The sequence below is a fragment of the Lactuca serriola genome, chromosome 1 (assembly GCF_051521515.1).
Source record: "Lactuca serriola cultivar US96UC23 chromosome 1, Lser_US96UC23_V15, whole genome shotgun sequence".
NCBI classification, from domain to species: domain Eukaryota; kingdom Viridiplantae; phylum Streptophyta; class Magnoliopsida; order Asterales; family Asteraceae; genus Lactuca; species Lactuca serriola.
The window spans coordinates 182,889,170-182,910,272 of record NC_136408.1 but is presented as its reverse complement, the minus strand read 5'-3'; the positions used below and the strand labels follow the sequence as shown (position 1 = coordinate 182,910,272).

The window sequence follows — 21,103 nt, the reverse complement described above, 5'->3', positions numbered from 1 at the left end:
GACAAGTTATGGAAGACTTTAAACTAATAAAAGAATTAACTTTTCTTTATTTTATAACTTATGGAATTAATTAAGGTTACACCTTTTTTTATTTTATTTTATTTTATTAAATGAAGAGACTTTTGGTCCTCCATAACTTGAGGACAAGTTATGGAGTCATAAAACCATTTAATTAGAACTAGACTCTTCATTTTTGTAACCTTTGCCAATTTTTATGAGTTTTATGATTCTTAAATGTGACTTTTCATATAACTTGAGGACAAGTTACAAAAACACATTTTAGAATCAATTCTTAGATTAATTTGGATTAAAACCAACTATCACATAATTTTATTCATTAATCTAAATTCACTCATAAAACAAGGTAACACAAAAAACTTTTGGTGATCCATAACTTATTCTTAAGTTATGGAATCCTTTAAAACATTAACACCAAATTTTGTAACTCCAAAAAAAAACTTTGAATCATTTTTTTTTAAAAACCTTTTCATATCCATAACTTATGGAGGTTTCAAAAAATAAGACTCTTTAGATCAAACTTTTAAAACTAATAAAATAATCATATTATTTTATCTTTTATTAAATTTGACCTAATTCAACTCATAAAGCAAATTATTCAAATTTTACAAATAATTAGTTTTTCACAAGAACAAGTAATTATCTTGAAATTTGACAAACTTCATGTTTTTTTTTTCAACTTTGAAAATAAAATATTTGCATCAATATAACAGAAAACAACCCGTGGCTCTGATACCACTGTTGGGTTTTGAGCATTCTAACACTTTCTAAGTGTACATGCAACCCTAAATACCTTGGATCTATGTTTTCTCTATTATACATGCAAATAAGAACATCCAAGGTATTATCCTAATCTAGCATACAAAAACTATGAATGTAACAAGATAGAATACATACCTCTTGATGTAGCTTGATGTCTTCAAGCTTTAAGAGCTTAGCCCCAATAGTGTGGAAGCCTCAAGTGGAATCACAAATCACCAAGACACCTTGGAATACTTTAGAGAATATGATTACTTGGTTCTCTCTAGTGAAATTGGCTAGCCCTTCTTTAGTGTATCCACACTAGTGCCAATTTCACCAACCAAAGACATCTTTATATAGTATGGAGGATTAGGGTTAAACCCTAATACCCATGACCTTTCATTTCCTAGGATCCATGGGTTAAACACTCCATGGACTATCCATGAAAGCTTAGCCCAACCTAAATGAACTTGGCCCATTCCATATATATAAGAGTCCATATTTAATTAGTTCCTTTTGATCACTTAATTAATTATGAATTAATTCTTGATCAATACTAATTAAATAATATGATTCCATATTAATATATTAGAACTTATAACATCAGTATTGTATCCCCTCATCTGAGATACATCGGTCACCATCAGACATCTTCCACTGGTTTCACCACCTTTTGCGACATAAGCCTTTCCATGAGAAGGCTTTCTCACCTCATCATCTTCTGAGTCGGTCGACCACACCTGTACGCCACCGAACTCGTCATCTTCTGCTGAACCCTGCACAATAAGAGCATTCATAGAGGGATTAGTAGCAGCTTTCTTCCTTTTAATCTCCTCCAGCTTTTTCATTAGAATTGCCTCTTCATATTTCTCCTCATCTTTCTCTGTCATTTTCTTCAAAACACAATCTTTGGCGTAATGATTCTTTCCTCCACAATAATAACAGCTGACACCAGAATCAACTTCCACTTTCGCCTCTTTCTTTGGTTCTTCAGTCTTCGGCTCCTCCTTCACTTTTTCAGAACTGTAGCTTCCCTACCAATTTCGGTTCTTATTGGTAGGAAACTTCTTCTTGATGAACCTTTTGGGATTGGACACCATCATAGCATAATCTTCTGAAGTTAGATCGTAGTCCCCCAGGTTCAGATCTTCGTCTTCTACTGCATTCTTACCTTTAGACAGAAGGGCCAAAGACCCCAAGTTTGAGACCACACTCTTTTCTTGCAACACCGTATTTTCCTGGGATTTCAGAATTCCCACTAGTTTCGCCAGTGAATAAGATTTAAATTGTTCATGTGCTTTAACTGTTGATACGATCGCCCGCCATTCAGATCTTAGACCATTTAAAAAGGTAACCTTTTGTTCGATCAGCTTTCTTTCAATGTCATGTTTGATCATCTTACTGAGAAGATGATTGAACCGATCGAATGTTTGTGTAACTAACTCCTCTGGCTTTTGCTTGAACTCTCCAAATTCAGACAGAAGTAAGGTCTGAATTAAGTGCTCCAGATCTTCATCTGTAGAGTACAGCTCTCGCAGCCGATCCCAGATTTCTTTAGCAGTACTACAGGAACTAACCAATCTAAACGTGTCAGATTGAAGAGCGAATCGAATCAGTCTCAATGCCTTGATGTTGCACTGAAACTTCTCCTTTTCGTCCTGAGCAACATCTTTCACATCTTTTAACAAATCATTATACTCCTTTTGAGTTTTAATAATTCTGGATGTTCCTGAATGAGCAAATGGTCCAGACACAATAGCTTCCCATATCAAATACCCATTATCTTCAGATCCAATGACGTAGTCTTCAAAGTGATGCATCCAAACCTCGTAATCTTGAGTGTAGAGAATTGGAATCTTGGTTGTAGATCCTATACTGTTTGAGATGTTGATGGGATTGGATTGAGAATCGTCCATACTTGATCGTTTAACCTGTTGTAAGATCAGACTTGTAATACTTAATATTATGGCAAGATGAATAATTACTGAGATACGTCAATTATGGAGTGACGGCTCAATAAATATCAGTAAATGCGGAATTAACCCTAATTACTTCTTTCACAGAAGAGATGTGTATGAATTACACAGTCTCCTGCTCTGATACCAATTGATGAGTTGAGAAACTCTTTGATCGTTTAGATCTTCTTACAGGTTAATCACAAAAACGATAAACAACAATATAAAACACAAGAATGAATCAAAATATGTCGAATGATTCAATAGCTTCAAGCCTCAGCAGAGCTCGATAAAGAACTTCCGTTGTATAGGCTGTTAGGGTTACAAACAATAACAAATAATTCTTTTAGAGTAATTGTCTTCCAAACTCATACGTACTAGGATGCATGCAAGCACCTATAAATACAAAACCCTAGATAAAACTCACGGATGGACAGGCCCAATCCGGAGACTAAATGGACTAAATAGCGAGCCCAAGACGCAACACTTTCCAGACCCTACACTAATTAGTCAATTAATAACTAATTAATCAAGTTAAGACACCCTAGGTCATGGAAACACTTTGATTCAAGTGCTATAGGTGTTGGGTTTTGAGCATTCTAACACTTCCTAAGTGTACATGCAACCCTAAATACCTTGGATCTATGTTTTCTCTATTATACATGCAAATAAGAACATCCAAGGTATTATCCTAATCTAGCATACAAAAACTATGAATGTAACAAGATAGAATACATACCTCTTGATGTAGCTTGATGTCTTCAAGCTTTAAGAGCTTAGCCCCAATAGTGTGGAAGCCTCAAGTGGAATCACAAATCACCAAGACACCTTGGAATACTTTAGAGAATATGATTACTTGGTTCTCTCTAGTGAAATTGGCTAGCCCTTCTTTAGTGTATCCACACTAGTGCCAATTTCACCAACCAAAGACATCTTTATATAGTATGGAGGATTAGGGTTAAACCCTAATACCCATGACCTTTCATTTCCTAGGATCCATGGGTTAAACACTCCATGGACTATCCATGAAAGCTTAGCCCAACCTAAATGAACTTGGCCCATTCCATATATATAAGAGTCCATATTTAATTAGTTCCTTTTGATCACTTAATTAATTATGAATTAATTCTTGATCAATACTAATTAAATAATATGATTCCATATTAATATATTAGAACTTATAACATATTAATATTAATCATAAACATACTATTCTCAAAAGATTATCCATATAAATTGTGTCGGTGAAGTGCAACCCAAATGGACCATGCCGGGTCGGGTCAAGTACATACCAAATATAGTTATGGACTTAGACATTAATCCAACAATAGGTACCAAAGGGTTGCACCTAAGGGTTGTATGACATGACATTAGAGTTTATGGCCCATGAACCACCCCTTTATGGAGTTTACGGCCCATGACCATTTCCCCATGAGTTTAGGGCCGTAAACTCATGGTACTAAGTTCCAAATTGTGTTTTGAGGTCTTACAAGTCATGATTGGGCATCAAATGATCAAGTCCAATCCTTAGGAAAGCATTAGGGGCATAATAAGACCACCTTGTGGAGTTTACGGCCAAATGACCATATTCTTATGTGTTCACGGCTGTAAACTCTCTTAGGGACATGTTTTGATTGTTGTTTAAGGTCTTAAACACTTCTAGGAAGGTTCAAGGTTGGCATCCAAGGCTTAGGAAGAGACTAATGTCCATTTTACCACTTAAAAAGGGGTTTACGGCCCCAGAACATCCTTGGACGTAAACTCCTTTGTTCTTGAGTTATTTGATGATTTTCAAGTGTTATCAAGTTCATATTAAGCACCCAAGAAGCTAGGGCAAGTGTACTTACAAGATAGAAGCTTGATTTGGTGTTTAAGGTCCAAGAACACTAGTGTGTGTTCTTGGTATTTTGAAGATCTAAGTAAAACACAAAATTGAATGGATGAAATGATGTATAAACACTAGGTGTTATGTTATAACAACAAATCAAGTTGAGAAACACTTACATTTTTGGGAGATCGGGTGAAAGACGGGATGATAGTGGAAAGAGAATAGGGAGTAAACTTGAGGGTGGAAGTTGGAAAATGGAGAGTTTGGGGAGTAAACTCCTATTTAAGCCAATGATATTTCGTCCCTAAGGGAGTTCACGGCCCAAACTCACTTAGTTTGGCCGTGAACACTAATCCAAGGCGTTGATTGTTCCATTGTTGTGACAACCCGGAATTTTCATTCGGTCAAACCCTAAAAGTCAATCACTTCATATTATAAGTCAAGTTCACTTTTACTTGTTTTTGGGAAAAATAAGTTCATTTGATTATTTTAATAATTAATCTTTAAACGAACGGGTGAAAGAAAGTGCCGTCTCGGGTTTTGAAATTTAAAAACCGCAAACACCTAGTGTCTTAGAAGTTCACGACCAAACTTTTATGTTTGGGTCGAAAAATCATCCAAAAACGTAAACTCATGCCTTAAGCATGAGTTTACTCCCCAAAAAATAGTCATTTTGTGTTTACTCCCCATTTACCAAAAGAGTAAACTCTAAAAATCGTCTCAAGTATCATCCAAGTTTTGTTCAAATATCTTCAATCTAGTAAGTGTTTCTATCCCTTTCAAGTTAGTATATCACTTAATCTAGTGATTGTACATCCTTTAATCCATCCATTTTATGTGTTTTGACTAGTTTTTCCAAGAACACCAAGAACACACACTAGTGTTCTTGGACTTTAAGTTCATTTCAAGCTTCCACAATGTAAGTACTTCTATCCTAGAGTCATTTAAAGCTTGCTATACATGTTTATATCAAAGAAAAGTCCCAAGAACACCAAGAACAAGGTGTTCACGGTTTTGGGAGGCTCCCAAAACTGTAAACACCAAATTTAGTGCCTTAGGGTGCTTTAGGGTGTCTAGATGCTTCACAATGCCTTAGGGACTTGTCTAGATCCATCCTTGATGTGTATATCACCTAAAAGAACAAGAAAGCAACCATTTATATGTGTTTACGGTTTGGGGATCTCCCAAAACCGTAAACACCCCAAAAGGTGTTTAAATGTCCCATAAAAGTCCCATGGTTGTTCCTTATGTCTAAATCTAACCTAGACTAGTGCCATGATTGAGCTAAGGACTTGAAAACCCCCAAAATACCAAACTTATGGGTTTAAGGTAGTAAACTCATGGAGAAATGGTCCTTAGACCGTAAACTCCATTTAGGAGTGTTTTGATGCCACATAACACTTCCTAAGGCTTAAACATGAAGTAGGAATGTTTGGAATAGCTTAGAAGACTTCAAAACAACAAAAGGTCAAAAGGTTAGGAGTTTACAACCATAAAATCAAGAGTTTACGACCGTAAACTCAAGGGGTGTTGGTCTTTAGGTAGTAAACTCATTTTAGGAGTGTTCCTTGAACCCCAAACACACTAGCCTTTCCCTACAACACTTAGATGCACTCCTTAGCACTTATAACACTTATACAAAGTGCTTGTCAGGTCCTAGAGTGTCTTGACTTTTTTATTAGTTGTTTAAAGACTAATTGTTTATATACATATGTCCTCATATGTAATTAGGATCTTTGTGCGTGTCTAAGTCTTCACTTGACACCAAGCACTTATCCGACACTTCCTTCCGATCCACTCGCAACAAGTGAGTTCATACCCCTTAATCAACCTTTTAAATGTTTTTAAATACTTTGGGGGGGGGGGGGGATACAAGTAGAATCATGCTACTTATTATATCAATCACATGTGATTAATAAGCAACATTCAAATGATTGGCTACTTATTAGCCGTTTTACCAAACAGTTTCCTTCAAATGTTTTTCATAAACACTTTATATGTTTAAAACTCCTTATTAAACTATACATTTTACTCTGTATGTTTCATTTCAAACTCATTTACAATTGTGTTTCAAACAAATGTTTCTTTATACTTAAACTGTTTTATCAAACCCATGCTTTCAACCCGTTTTATAGATTGACATCAAGTCAATCTTTTCTTAGATAATAATTATGTTCAAAGGTTTTACAAAACTTATTTTATGCTTTTATATTATAAATTGCATGCCTATATATGTATAGTTATATAAGAAATGTTTAAAAGACTTAGGAAGGCTATTCACCCTATTTCCTTTTCGTGCTTGAGATGTGGTCTGGTGGGATATCGGATATCCGTCCGAAGGTCCTTTAAATATTAGTTATATATCATGTGTACATATATAGTCATAAAGGTTCTTCCAGTTCAGTTCAATACCCTTGGGTAGCAAGGGTATATTCCCATGTTCATACGTACCAGTTAAATTACTAGTAAGCTATCATATGGGTAGTTTAGGAAAATACTAGAACTATTACTAGAACACGATATCATACAATGAGTCAGTTCATTCATGAGTCAATACTTGCTAGATAGAGAGAACATACATTACAGCTAGTACACACAGTACATTACTATACATGCTAGATAGAGAGAGAACACACATTACAGCTAGCACACGTAGAACATTACAATACATTACTATACATACTAGATAGAGAGAGAACACACATTACAGCTAGCACACGTAGAACATTACAGTACATTACTATACATGCTAGATAGAGAGAGAACACACATTACAGCTAGCACACGTAGAACATTACAGTACATTATTATACTATTACATAGATATGTTTACATGATTACGCTTACATGAGTACGGTTACATATACGATAATAGGACAGACATCACTAGGTGCTATAGCATAGAAAAAGTTCAGGATCTAACTATACCGATGAATCACAACGCATTGTGATAGTTATATCGGGTATACATGATTATAGTAATGTGGATGTTCACGGCTTGCATATACGCAGGGGTCGTGTAAAGGTCCCAAAATCCCTTTGACAGGGGAGCGTCTAGCCATCACATTATACCTTATCCCTCAAATAAGGCAATAGGAGTACATAAGTAGTCATTTATTACAAATACTACAGTACTTAGAAGAATTACCATAGACTTAAGGTAATTAGTACGGTTGTAGTTCGACACTACACCATAGTACTATTTCATTTTCCCATTACATTCACTTCGTGAACATTCACACGACGCATGGTAATGTAGAAACTATATTTTTGGTTAATGATAGTCAGAATTGGGAAAATACACACTCTTACAAGAGCCACATATACAGACACTAGATGCCTTGGTAGAAGGATACAATTAGTAGGAAACATAGGGCTTCCTAGGATCATACAAAACATTTTTATACTTACACTTCATATACATTTTAAATACTTACATTTCATATACATACAGATACTTACATACAAATTAAGACACTAAAATACTTATGATCTCACCAGCTTTAAAGCTGATACTCTCTTTCAAAATAACTTGTATCATCAGGTCAACCATAGATAGGTACCGATGCAAGGTTCAGAGAAGATGGTGCTCGTTCAAGACTCATCTTTCATTTTGATTTATACTTAGTGTCTATTATATATTGACAGAACACACTTGTATTAAAATTATGTTATTAATGCAATGGATGATGTTGTTGCTTGTTTACTACTTTTCATTGTTGTGATACTGTACATGATGTCCTCCGCCCCATAACGTTTCCGTCGTTCTTGGTTTTGGGGTGTGACAATTGTTACCCCGATGTCCTAGAATTTAATTCCTTTATACCCATTCGTTTCGAGAATAATTATTAAAAATACTCAAATGAACTTTTAAATTGGCTAACAATTATTAGAAGGGTAATTGACTTTTAATTGAAGTGATTGACTGAACTGGATGGAAAATTTCAGGTTGTCACATCCGTTTTTCTCCAAACACATGCCAGTTGGAAGAGATTTGGCGTTGTTGGTGGTTATGTTTAGTTGGACTTTTTCGCCATTGAAGCAAACAAAATCTTAGAGTGAAGGTCCTCCGATTACATTAAAAAATCCGATCTTGATTGCCAGATGTCAATGAGTTTGTTGCGTGAATTGGCTGGTGTTGGAGCTTGACCTTGTAACAATGTTGAAAATGGTGAGTTTGTTAGTAATACATTCTGACTGGTGTCCTATATTTTTTCATATAACTTGTTAGCTTGGTTGGTTTGTAACAATGAAAGAAGAAGGGTTAAATGGGATAACCTGATGAAAAGGTAAAGTTTAACTTGTTAAATGATTACAACAGCCGATTTCTTGTAATTTTTCGTTAATAAAATTTAATTTAACACTAAATCATAAATTAACTTAAAATTTTAGGATTTTATTTTTATTTATTTATTTATTTATTTCTCGAGATTTCCCAAACAACAAACACCCAAAAATCAAATGTTTTTCAAAATAGAAGCCGCTCAAGTTTTTGACAGAAATCTATCCATCTTTCGAACACCATAAACAACACTCCTCGAATTGAATCATCAAACAATTTGGTCGAAACTGGATCTCAATACTTTGAAACCCTTGCCAATGTCATCTCCACCCCCACCAAATCCCACCACCACAACCACCGCCGTCGCCGCAACCGCAACCGCCGATTTCTTTAAATCGGTAGCGCGACAGAGGCCCCGAAAGCACGTACACCCATCAATCTACCAAACCTTCTACAATCCCCAACCCGCCACTTCGGCAGCGTTCCCACCACCAACACAACGTCCACAACCACCACAACAGTCCCTTCAATCGAATTCAAGAACTCATCATCAACAATCAGCGACGGGGGGAGTTCTATATCCTGTTGCTTCCTCCGGAAGGGGGTTCCTGTCAAAGCATCAACAACTTACCTCCGAGCAAAGCGCGGCAGTGGGAGTGGTAATCAATTCTGACGGCTTCCCCCCTGGTCCTGTCTCCGCTTACCCTTATGCTGTTCATCGGCCATATGGGTTCTCGAATTCTGATATTCCTGGTCAAACTTCGCATCAATTGGTTACTCCCTCGTCTGCCCATCTGCAACAAACCCTCATGGGTGGCGGCGCTATAGTTCCCACATTTGCTGCTGGGGTTTCAGTTTCTGCAAACCCAAAGGTTTAAATTCTCTGCGCTACACACACTTAAAATGAATTCTTCTTTTTTGTTGCATTGTTTCGCTCGGAGTCACGTTCGAATGCCCCTTTTTGCTCTACATTCTGATCTAGCACCATGTAAGATCGCATTTTCACTAAATTGCATCATAGATTCATACATGATTGATAATACATCCTCATTCTGAACAAAGGACAGTCTTTATGATGCTTGAGTTACATTTGCAGCATCGTGTTTTGTCTTACTTGATAAAATGAAAAAAGTTTATCACTCAGCCATACCAATAGAATAATAATCAAAATAGCAGTGCCAGTTCTAGATTAGAAATGGTAATCTTTTGAGTATTTATTGGAAGTGTACATGAGTGGAGCTTAAGGCCTGGCCTGGTTTCTGACTTATTTGGCAAAATGATAAGTGAGTAATCCCCGTTATGCGTGGCATAGATACCAAGACTAATGCCAATGGGACAAAAGTTGCAGCATTTTCTCCTATACCAAAAGGTGGAACAAAGTGGGATAGGGACTCTCTCACGATCTTCTGCTTGTGCAAAAGACGTGAATACCCTCCTCTTCACCCATCATGAAAAGTAGCCCTAGAATTTAAAAGGTTTTAAAATCATATATCTTTTCTTAATTAATTTAGTATTGGAAATTGAGTAACCGGTTATAAAATGTTTATGCAAATCACATGTTCTACATTCTAGAGCTTCTTGTGTAACATCCCAAGTACAAATTTATAGGCTAACACAGTAACTTCTGTACGAATGTAAAAATCCTGGTGGAAGTTATAGATAACCCACAACTTAACGCTTATAAGGTGATCAAACCTTTTATTTATATTTCTTTTATCAAAGTTGTTAGTTGTTATAACACTCAAGTTTGAAAGTATACATTTGTGATTGAATTGAAGAGTGAATACATGTCTGCATGTTGTGCTAGCTTGTGAGTGTATAAAGTGTATTTTCTTGTTATTCTGGTCCAACACATTAACTAATAAAGACCAGTGGTTTAAATGATAAAAATATTAAGATACTACGATATGGAAGTCATGATGGTTATGTGGATGAAAATGCTAAATCTAGCCAAATTTTTTGTACAATTAACGTGTCGTAACATTTTAGAAAGTTCTATAATGCCCTATCCAAAAGAAGAATAAAATCTAATTGATAATCGTTGCTTCTTTAATGAGAAATTTCTAGAGGGGGCGGATGGCATGATCCTCTAATTAGCAACATAAACATTTCCGATCATTGTCACTTGGAAGAATTTTTCACCTATATTAAGGAGAAGTAGCTTTATTTCGTTATTATTATTTTTATGGATAGAAGTTTAGGCTTTGGTAACAGCAAAGGAGCGGCTAGAAGGCTATTTATCGATTTAAATGAAAGACCCGAAGAGGAAGAAACTGTAGATCCAAATGATCAACCAAAGCCAAAGGGAACTGCAAATTCCTCCTATGTTGATCGTGCTTTTCATAAACAAAGAGACATGGTAACACTCAGATTTAAAATAACATCAGTAGAACTTTCTACCGAGTAGAATATAATAGGTTCACAGGTTAGTTCTAGTTAAGCAGTTGATTATCGATATTTAGGTCTTTCTTGTTGATACTTGATATTGCATATTTTTAGGATGATCTTGGTTCATTCCCATGGCGATTGCCTCACCGGTTGCATAACTTAGAAATTTCATATCTAATTATGAAGAGAAGTTTTTTATTTGAGTCTGGATATTTTATTCGTGATATGATTCTTTTTCTTTTTACACTTTTGTGCACATTCGGATACTTTTTATTCTTTATTTTGATCTGATATCAATTATTTTAGTTGGATTCTTCACATTCTTTGTGATGTTTGTTATTGCATAACATATTTTTATTTGTAGGTTGTTGCTCAATCATCAGCTCCTGAAGATAATGGCTTATATACTATAAGGTAATATCACGTTCGGGTTCCTCACATATTGTATGTGTAGATTGTTGTCCAATCATCATCTTCTGTTCAGCTGATAGTGATTTTTGTTTATGATTTTTGTAGGGATAAGAACGGAGATGGTAGTTTTGCTATTATTAGAGATAGAAAGGTGAAAATACTTTCTTTGCCTTGTGTGTTTCTGATATATTATGCATGCAGAAGCAGAATTTATTACTTTATCTTTATTTATTTATTTATTTATTTTGGACGTAAGTGTTTAGCAGAGAACGGTTCATTTTCCTGGCACACATTGGGAATTAGAAGGAAAAGATAAATGAGGGCAACCTGTAAAAAGTAGGACTTAATGGGAAAACAACCTTCCCTCCTAATATTAACTTATTCTTTCTACATTAAATAAAAAAGAAACGGCACCTACATTGTGGGTATTCCATGAACAAACAACAAGCATATAACTTAAGAAAAAAAATGTACAGTAGTTAAATTCTGCACAGGTCATGCATGCATAGATGAGTTCTTATTTGAATTACTTCATTACATCTTTTGAGATTATGATTTATACTTGTTTGAATTGCTTTTGTTTTTTATGCAAAGGAAGTTAAATTATTTTATAATGTTTGTGGCATAAATCAACCAAAATATATCATTTGTCTCTGCCTATAAATAAATATATTTGCTAGTTAGTGCATACGAGTTATCCTTCTTTTGGCATATACACAAAGAAAAAGTACTTTTCGTATTAGTCTAGCAATGTTCAAATTGATAGCTTCATAAATCAATAGAAAGTGAAAATGTAAATATTACTTCAAAGGGCTCTAGTGCATGTTGCATTAAGAAACATGTGCGTATATACAGTCATTGCCAATATCACATTGCATGGCCAACAGTTCCCGTATAAATTATCATAGAATTTATGAATAAAATATAGAATAGGCGGATGCAAGCAAAATATTTTTGACAAATTAAATTTATAATATATATTAATAACATAATGTTGAAGATACTAAAATTAGTGTTCCAATACTTCCTATTATGTTTATCGTGTGAAAATAGTGATACAACATGTTTTGAGCTCATAAATTCATTGGGGCATTTTGATATACTGTCTTTGAGTACTTTAATGCACAGGTGTATCATTACAATTTACTACGCATATATGCAAGCACAGTTGGATGTTTCATTAGTCAGGTCAACAGATGTAGAAGACTGAATCAAGTTTATATTCTTTTAATATGTATTGTTTATTTTTCTCTCCATGGAAGCGAAATACAAGGTTATTGTGGTGGTATGTACTGCATAAACAGTTAGGCCATGCAAATCAGATTTGCTTCTACTTGCTTAGTTATTCGACTAGAATTGAAGAGATTATGATGAACTTGAGATATTAAAATAATCACAAATGTCTTTTAGCATACAACTTATGTGTAATATGCTAATAGCTATTTAGTTCACGCTATAAAAGCTTATCTATTTGATCTTATGAAAACTTTTCATATTCTAAATCAACTCATGATGTTATTTGTTGCTGCTACTGTTTTAAACAAAACAGGTTCAAGTTATTGAGGGCACTTCTCTATATGCTCAATGTCGGTCGTGGTTAAAGAATGGGTTTACTTTGGAAAATCAGGTATTTTTTATGGCTAGCATCTCATAAGTTCCATTCTTATTTGTATTAATTTGCAAACAAAATTCACACAGAGAAAATGGCCCACATCATATCTTTTTCAAAAAAGGGCATATGGGTCATTCTCCCACCAACTCCTCCTATTGTCCCATTTGCTACTGGGAACAGGATTGAACTAGAGAAGCTTTGTAGGATATTTTCAATAATGAGGTTGACGAGGGGCATCCATGTCTTTTGCACAGACAAGAGATCATCTTGTTTCACCTTTGTGAGTGGGATAAAAATTGAACTTTTTGTCACATTGACATTGATAAGGTCCATAACCTTAGCCCACTACAAAGAAACCTAATAGACCCATGGATAGTATACAAGTCTCAGTTCTCTCTATGATTTGTATATGTTTTCATTTGATTTGAATTTAAAGCTTTCCTCTCCATTTTGAATTCATTGTTACGTAGTTGTTCTCCCTATTCTATTACATTTTCCTTGTGGATATTTTAACAATGGGTTCCACTGCCTTCCTTCTTCCCGCATCTTTATCAATGGTGCAATCTACAGAACCTCAAGTGACAACCCGTCTCCGGGCCCTCCAAACTCGTATTGAATCTCACGATGGAAGAATCGATCCTTATCCATGGAACTCGATGAGCTCTCTTTCTTTGTCAGCGTAGATATTTTGAATGAGATTTCTCGTTCCATAGAGCAGCTGAAGCAAGGTGTTCAGATTCAACAAAGAAGGCAGGCAGGTCATCTTAGGATCTTGATGAGGTTGAGTCTCATCTCTCTCACCTACATATTATATCATTGTCTCTGGTTCCGGCAAACTCCTTCCTCGACGTCCAGACCCTATCCACAATCCTCCACATCTGGAAGCATCACTCCTCACTTCCCAAAGTCAAACTACCGGTCTTTGATGATGAGGATTCTCAAGGATGGGCGACCAAGGTTGAACTCTACTTCCAAGTGCACCATACCCGCAAAATAACAAGCTCTACTTAGCATAAATGTGTATGTAGGATTTTGCAGTCCGCTGGTACATAAATATCTTGATTAAGCATCCTGAGGGATCAATTCCATATCAAACGTTTGAATAGATTTAGTGCCACCCAATTTCGTAATGCTCATGAGGCACTTGGTTTCTTATTTCAAGACGCTATTATGGAAAGAATACATTGATGGATTTGATGCCCTCCGTGCCTTGATTCCTGCCCAGACGGAAGAACATTCCATCGGCTAGTTTCTTCGTGGTCTCAAATTGGAGATTCGTAATTAGGTTTGAACACTTAACCTTGCCACCTGCCATCAAGGCGCATTTTGGTAACATCGAAATTGTGATGGGACTTCATGATGACAATCCACCGTCCAAGGCATTCTGGTATATCTAATTAGAACTCTACATTGATGAAATTTTCCACCGTTTCTACTTATCAAATTGTGCCATGCATACCTTATTCTTCGGGCCAGGCTAATATAAAAACTTTCCATTCCACCGGGTCCCTCCATACAAACCCAAGCTTGTTACACGGAAAAATCTAATACCCAACCTTGTAATCCGGATGTCAACTAAAACCTACGCAGTTAATCGCGCGCTATAGCGGTTAGCGACTTTCTACAAAATGGCGGTTTAGTTTAGCGGTAGCGCTATTAACGTCGATATTTGCCACTATTTATTGTGATTGAGGGTACCACTATTGCGGTTGTAGAGTCGCTATTTAGATTCATGCATCGGGCTGTTACAGTTTAATGAAAAAAAGACTTCATTAGCATCGATACGCGGTGTTGTCGATAGTGGCCATAGCGACCGCTATAGCGCACTATGTAGCGTTGAGGTGCAACGACGCTATCTTCAACTTAGTGACTTTGTAGTGGTCTTGGTGGGATTGAAAATCTGAAATCAACCCACCCTAAATTTTTGAAATCGACCCTCAATACATCAGTTGAAGATAAACACATGCTATTGGAACCTTCAATTTCAGATGGGTACGTCATTTAAGGGGTCGATTGGAAATTTGTAATGTCTCCTAACTTTTGATTTCATAAATCAGTTGGAAATTTGTAATGCTGAGTTTCAATTTTGAGATTGCAATTGGAACTTTTTCTGATTTTGACTTTCCACTATATAACTAATTCCAACAATCCAACAAATAGTTGTATATATGTGCACTTTAGGCTTCTTTCCAATCATCGAATTATCTTTCCCTCTCAATCTCTCATACAACTTCAAGCCACTGCTATCTTTCATTGTACTTCCTCTCATACATCTTCTTGCCTGTTTCAGTCATGTATACTTTTGCCATTGAAAATGTTTTTTTGCCACTAAAAAAGGTTTTTAAATGCTTTAAATATGATTGGTTTGTCGCTATTATTCGCTATTCGCTATCGATAACATTGCAATTGGGCAATAAAATCAGATTTATTTTAGCCTAAATACCTATCAAATTTTGTCTTTTAGATCTAATTGGATATGTACTTAAGTATACGCACACGACACTAGACGTCCCGCCATGATGACCTTAGACTGCTATCTGAATTTTGACTGCGATATAGCTAAAAAGAGTGGGAGGAACGACGTCATGTGGGCTGTGGTCTCAAAACCTTTCGCAACACAAATACGTCGAGGGTGGCCTTCGAATTTTACTTTTGGCTAACGACAAAGAAGAAATAGACGAAGGCGAAATTTGCTTTGCCGAAGCTTCGCTTCCGATCGACAGACAACACTACACTGTGAGTGTCAATCTCTTTGTAACCTTGTGGTATAGCTTTTAATCCATCTCCTACATTCGATACTCTCAAACTAGCCGAAAAAATTCATGCCCTAATTTTAGTTGACTATGGATTTTCATCTCCAAGAAATTAACGGTGGCTCTTGGGTAGTTGATCCATCCTATGTCCCGTGTGGGCATAAAAATGGTTATGGTCGTCGTGTATAGATGTCAAATCAGTGCCTTCGTCTATGATCTTGAGATTTTTTTGAATAATTGACGCCTTCGTTTACGATCTTGGCAATTTGGACCTCATCGATGCTATAATAACAAACTAACAACATGGATTCCAGTTCTTGTCAACGAATTCGATAACACACTCACTGAGTCACTCTGGTTTCCTTTACACATATCGTTGATTAGTTTCCCAAATCTGTTGGCTTGGAATGATCAAAACAGTTTGTGAATCTGTCTGTCCATGCGGCCCAAGTCAAAGGTATAAGTCTTCGACTTTGTCCCTAATGGCTTGCTTCAACCACTTTCTGTTCCCAATTTGATATGGGAGGTTATATCAATAGATAATAGATTTCATTACTGGTCTTTTGAAATAAAAGGGGCTCGAGGCCGTTTTGGTCGTAGGTCATCGACATGCATGTATGTTATTGATAGCATATAACAGGCGGTCGACAAGTTGCTTATATGCTACGTAGCGATAGCGATGAAATATCGCTCGCTATTTCATGTTTATTGACAATTAAATATAGAGTAAATTATAGAAATGATCCTTGTGGTTTGGTAAGTTTAAAATTTGATAGGTTAAATCCCAGTAGTTTATGAATATTGCACTGCAGCTCCATGCTCCATATAAAAAGACCAAATTACCTTTTTTTCTTTTAACAATTATATATATAGCCAAGTGGATCAAGGCAGTGGATTGTGAATCCACCATGCGCGGGTTCAATTCCCGTCGTTCGCCCAAATTTAATTTATTTTTTTTAATAAATTATTCGCTAACGTGTCATAGCTTCCTCCTATTTTTTTGTTTTGTAAAGACGAAGAAAGAAATTCTCTCTCTCTCTCTCTCTCTATATATATATATATATATATATATATATATATATATATATATATATATATATATAGGTCTGAGTTATTGTACGAACCAAAAAAAGCATTTGAACTTGCAAACTCATAATCAATTCATCATTTTTCAACACCAAAAACACAAATTTTCTCCAAATGGTGCATCTAAGCCATATCTAGGCTAAAAAAAGATTCGACAATTTATTTTATTTATTTTCGAAATTTGCATGTATACACTATCAACAGTGTGTACTGCTGATGAGCACAATCAACAGTTATCAACAGTTGATTGTGCTCATCAGCAGTCATACAAAAAAACCAAAAAAAAAATCATCAAATCTTTTTTTAGCCTATATATATATATATATATATATATATATATATATATATATATATATATATATATATATATATATATAATAAATTGTTAAAAGAAAAAGAAAAAAGAAAGGGTAATTTGATCTTCTATATGGAGCAAGGACATGTAATGCGATATTCACAAACCATAGGGATGATGTAACCTATCAAAATTTAAACTTAGGGACCAAAATTGCGAATTCGATCAAACCACAGGGACCATTTCTGTAATTTACTCTTAAATATATAGTTACCTAAACTACTATAACAATTATAATCTACAAATAAGTAAACTATTTGCATTATAATATGAAATTAAGTAAACTATAGTCATTATAATCTAAAAAAAGTAAACTACAAATGATAATATTAACATCATTACTTCCCTGTGGATTTTAAAAATCAAATTGATACCATAAACATTATATTTGGACAAGAAACAACTTGATAGCCACAAACAAATTAATTGATATACAAAATCACTACACATAACCACTTATCAGGATAAAACAAATCAATACCCACAATCAATTAACTGAGATCCATTGGGAAACAACTAATTGTACCAATAATTAACGGAGACCAAGAACAAATTAGTCGAGGCCCAAAACACCTAACTGATGGTTAGAATTCAGAAGCGAAGGTTGTGAAAGCTGAGGTGTGAGCGACGAATATTTATCTGACTTGATTTACGTTCAAACCTAATTACATCTATTTAGGCCATTAAAAAGGAAAAAAAGAAGATAAAAAAGCAATAAAGCCCGCTATGTGGTTGCTAAACAGTCAATATTGCCGCATCGCTACTTAGCACGTTTGCGAAAAAGACGTGACTGCCCCTGCCCTTCTCATCTTCATCATAAAAATACTTAAATAGTCCTAGAAAGCTTTTCTAGTCTCATGTATGTGTTAGTGTGTCTTATAGAGTTTACCTTTATTGACAGCCACAATATGTCGATTGTGTCAAGTCTCTTCCGAAGCCGTTGCCTGCATCCATGGTAGAAGCAACAAAGGAGGACGATATGGAGATGGAGGAGGTATGTACTCTCACTTTTGTAGTTTTGTCTTAAGCTAAATGCAAGAAATAACAACCTACTTTCATTTATTTTGTAAGTGATAGCATCTTACCTTATCTTTTTTAAAGCATCGTGCTTTCAGTTTTTTTCTTAATAAGACGTACATTGATAAATCTACCCAGATATAGCATCGTACTTTTTACGTTTTTCTTATTAAGAGATTAATACTTAAAATAAATCTACCAAGTATACAACTGAAAATTGCGTTGGTTGTATTTTGGCGACATTGTTGTAAATTGGGTAGATATTTCAAAGTACAATGGTTTAATAGGAAGAAATGGAAGTAGGATGCTAGAATGAATACATTAATGAAAGTGCATTGCTCCATTTTGTGAAGTGAGATTCGATTACATTAGAAATTAAAAATGTTAATTCGCCTCCTAAATTTCCATTTTTAAAAATTGGATAAAGAGTCGTTTCGTGAACTTGTATATGATCATGTTTGAAACTTCCTTCTAATAGTAAAATTATTTCAATCATTGTGCCGTTTTTGAAATCACACGAGCCTAGTTTCTATCTTATTGCGACTAAATTTCAGTTCTCTACCAATTTATGCAACTAACACGAATTATGCAACCACGTTATAACAAGTTAAACGATTTGCATTGAAACATAGTTACATATTTTGTCTAAAAAAACCAGTTTGGCAAAAAAAAAAAGTAATAATATGTTTGTTGCATAAACAAACATTTATCTACAAGAACATTAGTTGTTCATGTACCTACTCGAGGAGCTATCAAATAGTACTTTTTTTGTTAAAAACACATAATTAATGTTGCTCACTTATGAAGAACATGATGTTAAATAACTTCTAAGGGCAAAAATGGGATAAGATTTTATAATGAATGAATGCAATGCATGAAAGACCAATTTTTTGGAGTTGAGGGACACCAACATCTAGAAAGTATGTAAACCTTTTACCCTCATCTCTTCTAGATGAAAAGATACACGTAACTTCGTTTTCTACCATGTATATATGTAGACACGTGTGACGTGTCACTAAAAAATGACATATTTGCTCTTACATGGTCTCAGAAAATGGAAGACGTTGAGCATCTATCTGCTAAGGAGCTGTTGCAACAGCATGTTAAGCATGCTAAGAAGGTCCGCGTGAGGTATGCTTCTTAATTTTAACTCAGTTGACTCTCAAAAGTCAGACATTGACTTAATGGACATTAATAAGGCATCTTGTTATTTGCAGATTAAGAAATCAAAGACTACAAAGAATCGAAAGGTACAAAGACCGTCTTGCCCTTCTCTTGCCCCCGGTGGTAGACCAACAACCAAAAAACGAAACTACTTGAAGTGTCCACATTTGGAATTTTTTTTCTTTTTTTTTTTTTTTTTTTTTTTTTTTTTTTTTTTTGTTGTGAATGGTTATCAACAAATGAGAATTTTAGTTTCATTGGATTTGGCCGAAATTGGAATTTAGTTCCATTTGTGTATTGAGTACGAAGTTGGTCTGTTGGACTTGATAAAATTCTGACTAGTGGATTTCAACGTTCCATTCATTATGCATGCAATTTTCAGCAGCCCCTTCTTGTTAGAAGAATACTCAGATACCTCTTTTAACCTTCGCCTCTATATTAGCTTTCCATCTTCTCGCTAGCAATTTCCATTCCATTTCCTATCAACCATGCAACCAAATATGACATATTTCAATTTCTTTAGGGCGTGTTTGGTTGCAAAATCTGAAGGAATTGGAGTCTTGAAGCTGGTGGCCAAACCAACGGAATTGTATTCCAAGAGATTCTTTTGAAATCCATGTTTTCGAGGGATCTTTATTATTCCTAAAGTGGGTGGTAAGAATTGAATTCCTTTGTGAGCTAAAAACACAAACACATTCTTTCTTTTTAACATAATTTACATTTAAATTTCTTTGATAGATTTACAAACCAAAGAGAGTAGCAAAGGATATTATTTAATAAGTTACATTTCCGTCTAACCAAGCATGCACATTAGAATTTATTCGGATTTTTTTAATTTCTTTTTTAATTCAAATTGCTTTGAATCGGCCTTTTATCTTTTTTAAGAGCATTATGTTTAATAATATTTTAATTCATTCCATAATATAACGTGAACCAAATATCGGGTTAGCATGTGATATGCAATCCTATTCGATCAAAAACCAAAAAGTCAACTAATCCCGGGACAAATGGAATAAAATGTCTTGTTCAACTTTGGATACTTATATAACTTATAAGAAAACAACCTTATCTTGCTCAACTTTGGATACTTTAAATCTCGATTTGTCCCTAATTTTTTTTTTGCATATTTTACATTTGAATGTGAAAATAATTGTTTGTGTTTACAACAGACGACACCAATTTATATATCCTTTTGGTAATAACCTCAATCCTAACGCTCACTTGAGGACTTCTTACTCCAGCTGTTCCAAGAGTGTCCGCTCTATTCATGAGGCTTCACTTGGCATAGATGCCATAGATGCCAGGGCCTTGTTCTGACTTCCGAGACTCATCTATCCTATTACTGAGAAAATTCCCTACTTGGAGTGAGAATCCCTTTATCCCGAAGCAGAGCAGAAGCAGTTTGATCTCTTACCTTTTGTTCATATCCCAGAGACTCGTCTGCAGTTAGTTTCTCATTCGAATATGAATAATCAACAAGGGCACCTTCTCTC

General features: G+C 35.1%; 1 protein-coding gene across 1 annotated transcript; it reads left to right on the top strand.

Annotated features, from left to right (window-relative positions):
• Positions 1 to 8,986: 8,986 nt before the first annotated feature.
• Positions 8,987 to 19,994, top strand: LOC145101870 (uncharacterized). Its single transcript, XM_079039159.1, has 7 exons — positions 8,987 to 9,696; positions 11,577 to 11,626; positions 11,729 to 11,774; positions 13,173 to 13,250; positions 18,331 to 18,423; positions 19,498 to 19,577; positions 19,664 to 19,994. Exons 1-7 carry the CDS (start codon positions 9,142 to 9,144, stop codon positions 19,764 to 19,766), a joined length of 1,005 nt encoding a protein of 334 aa, XP_078895285.1. The 5' UTR covers positions 8,987 to 9,141; the 3' UTR covers positions 19,767 to 19,994.
• Positions 19,995 to 21,103: the final 1,109 nt, after the last annotated feature.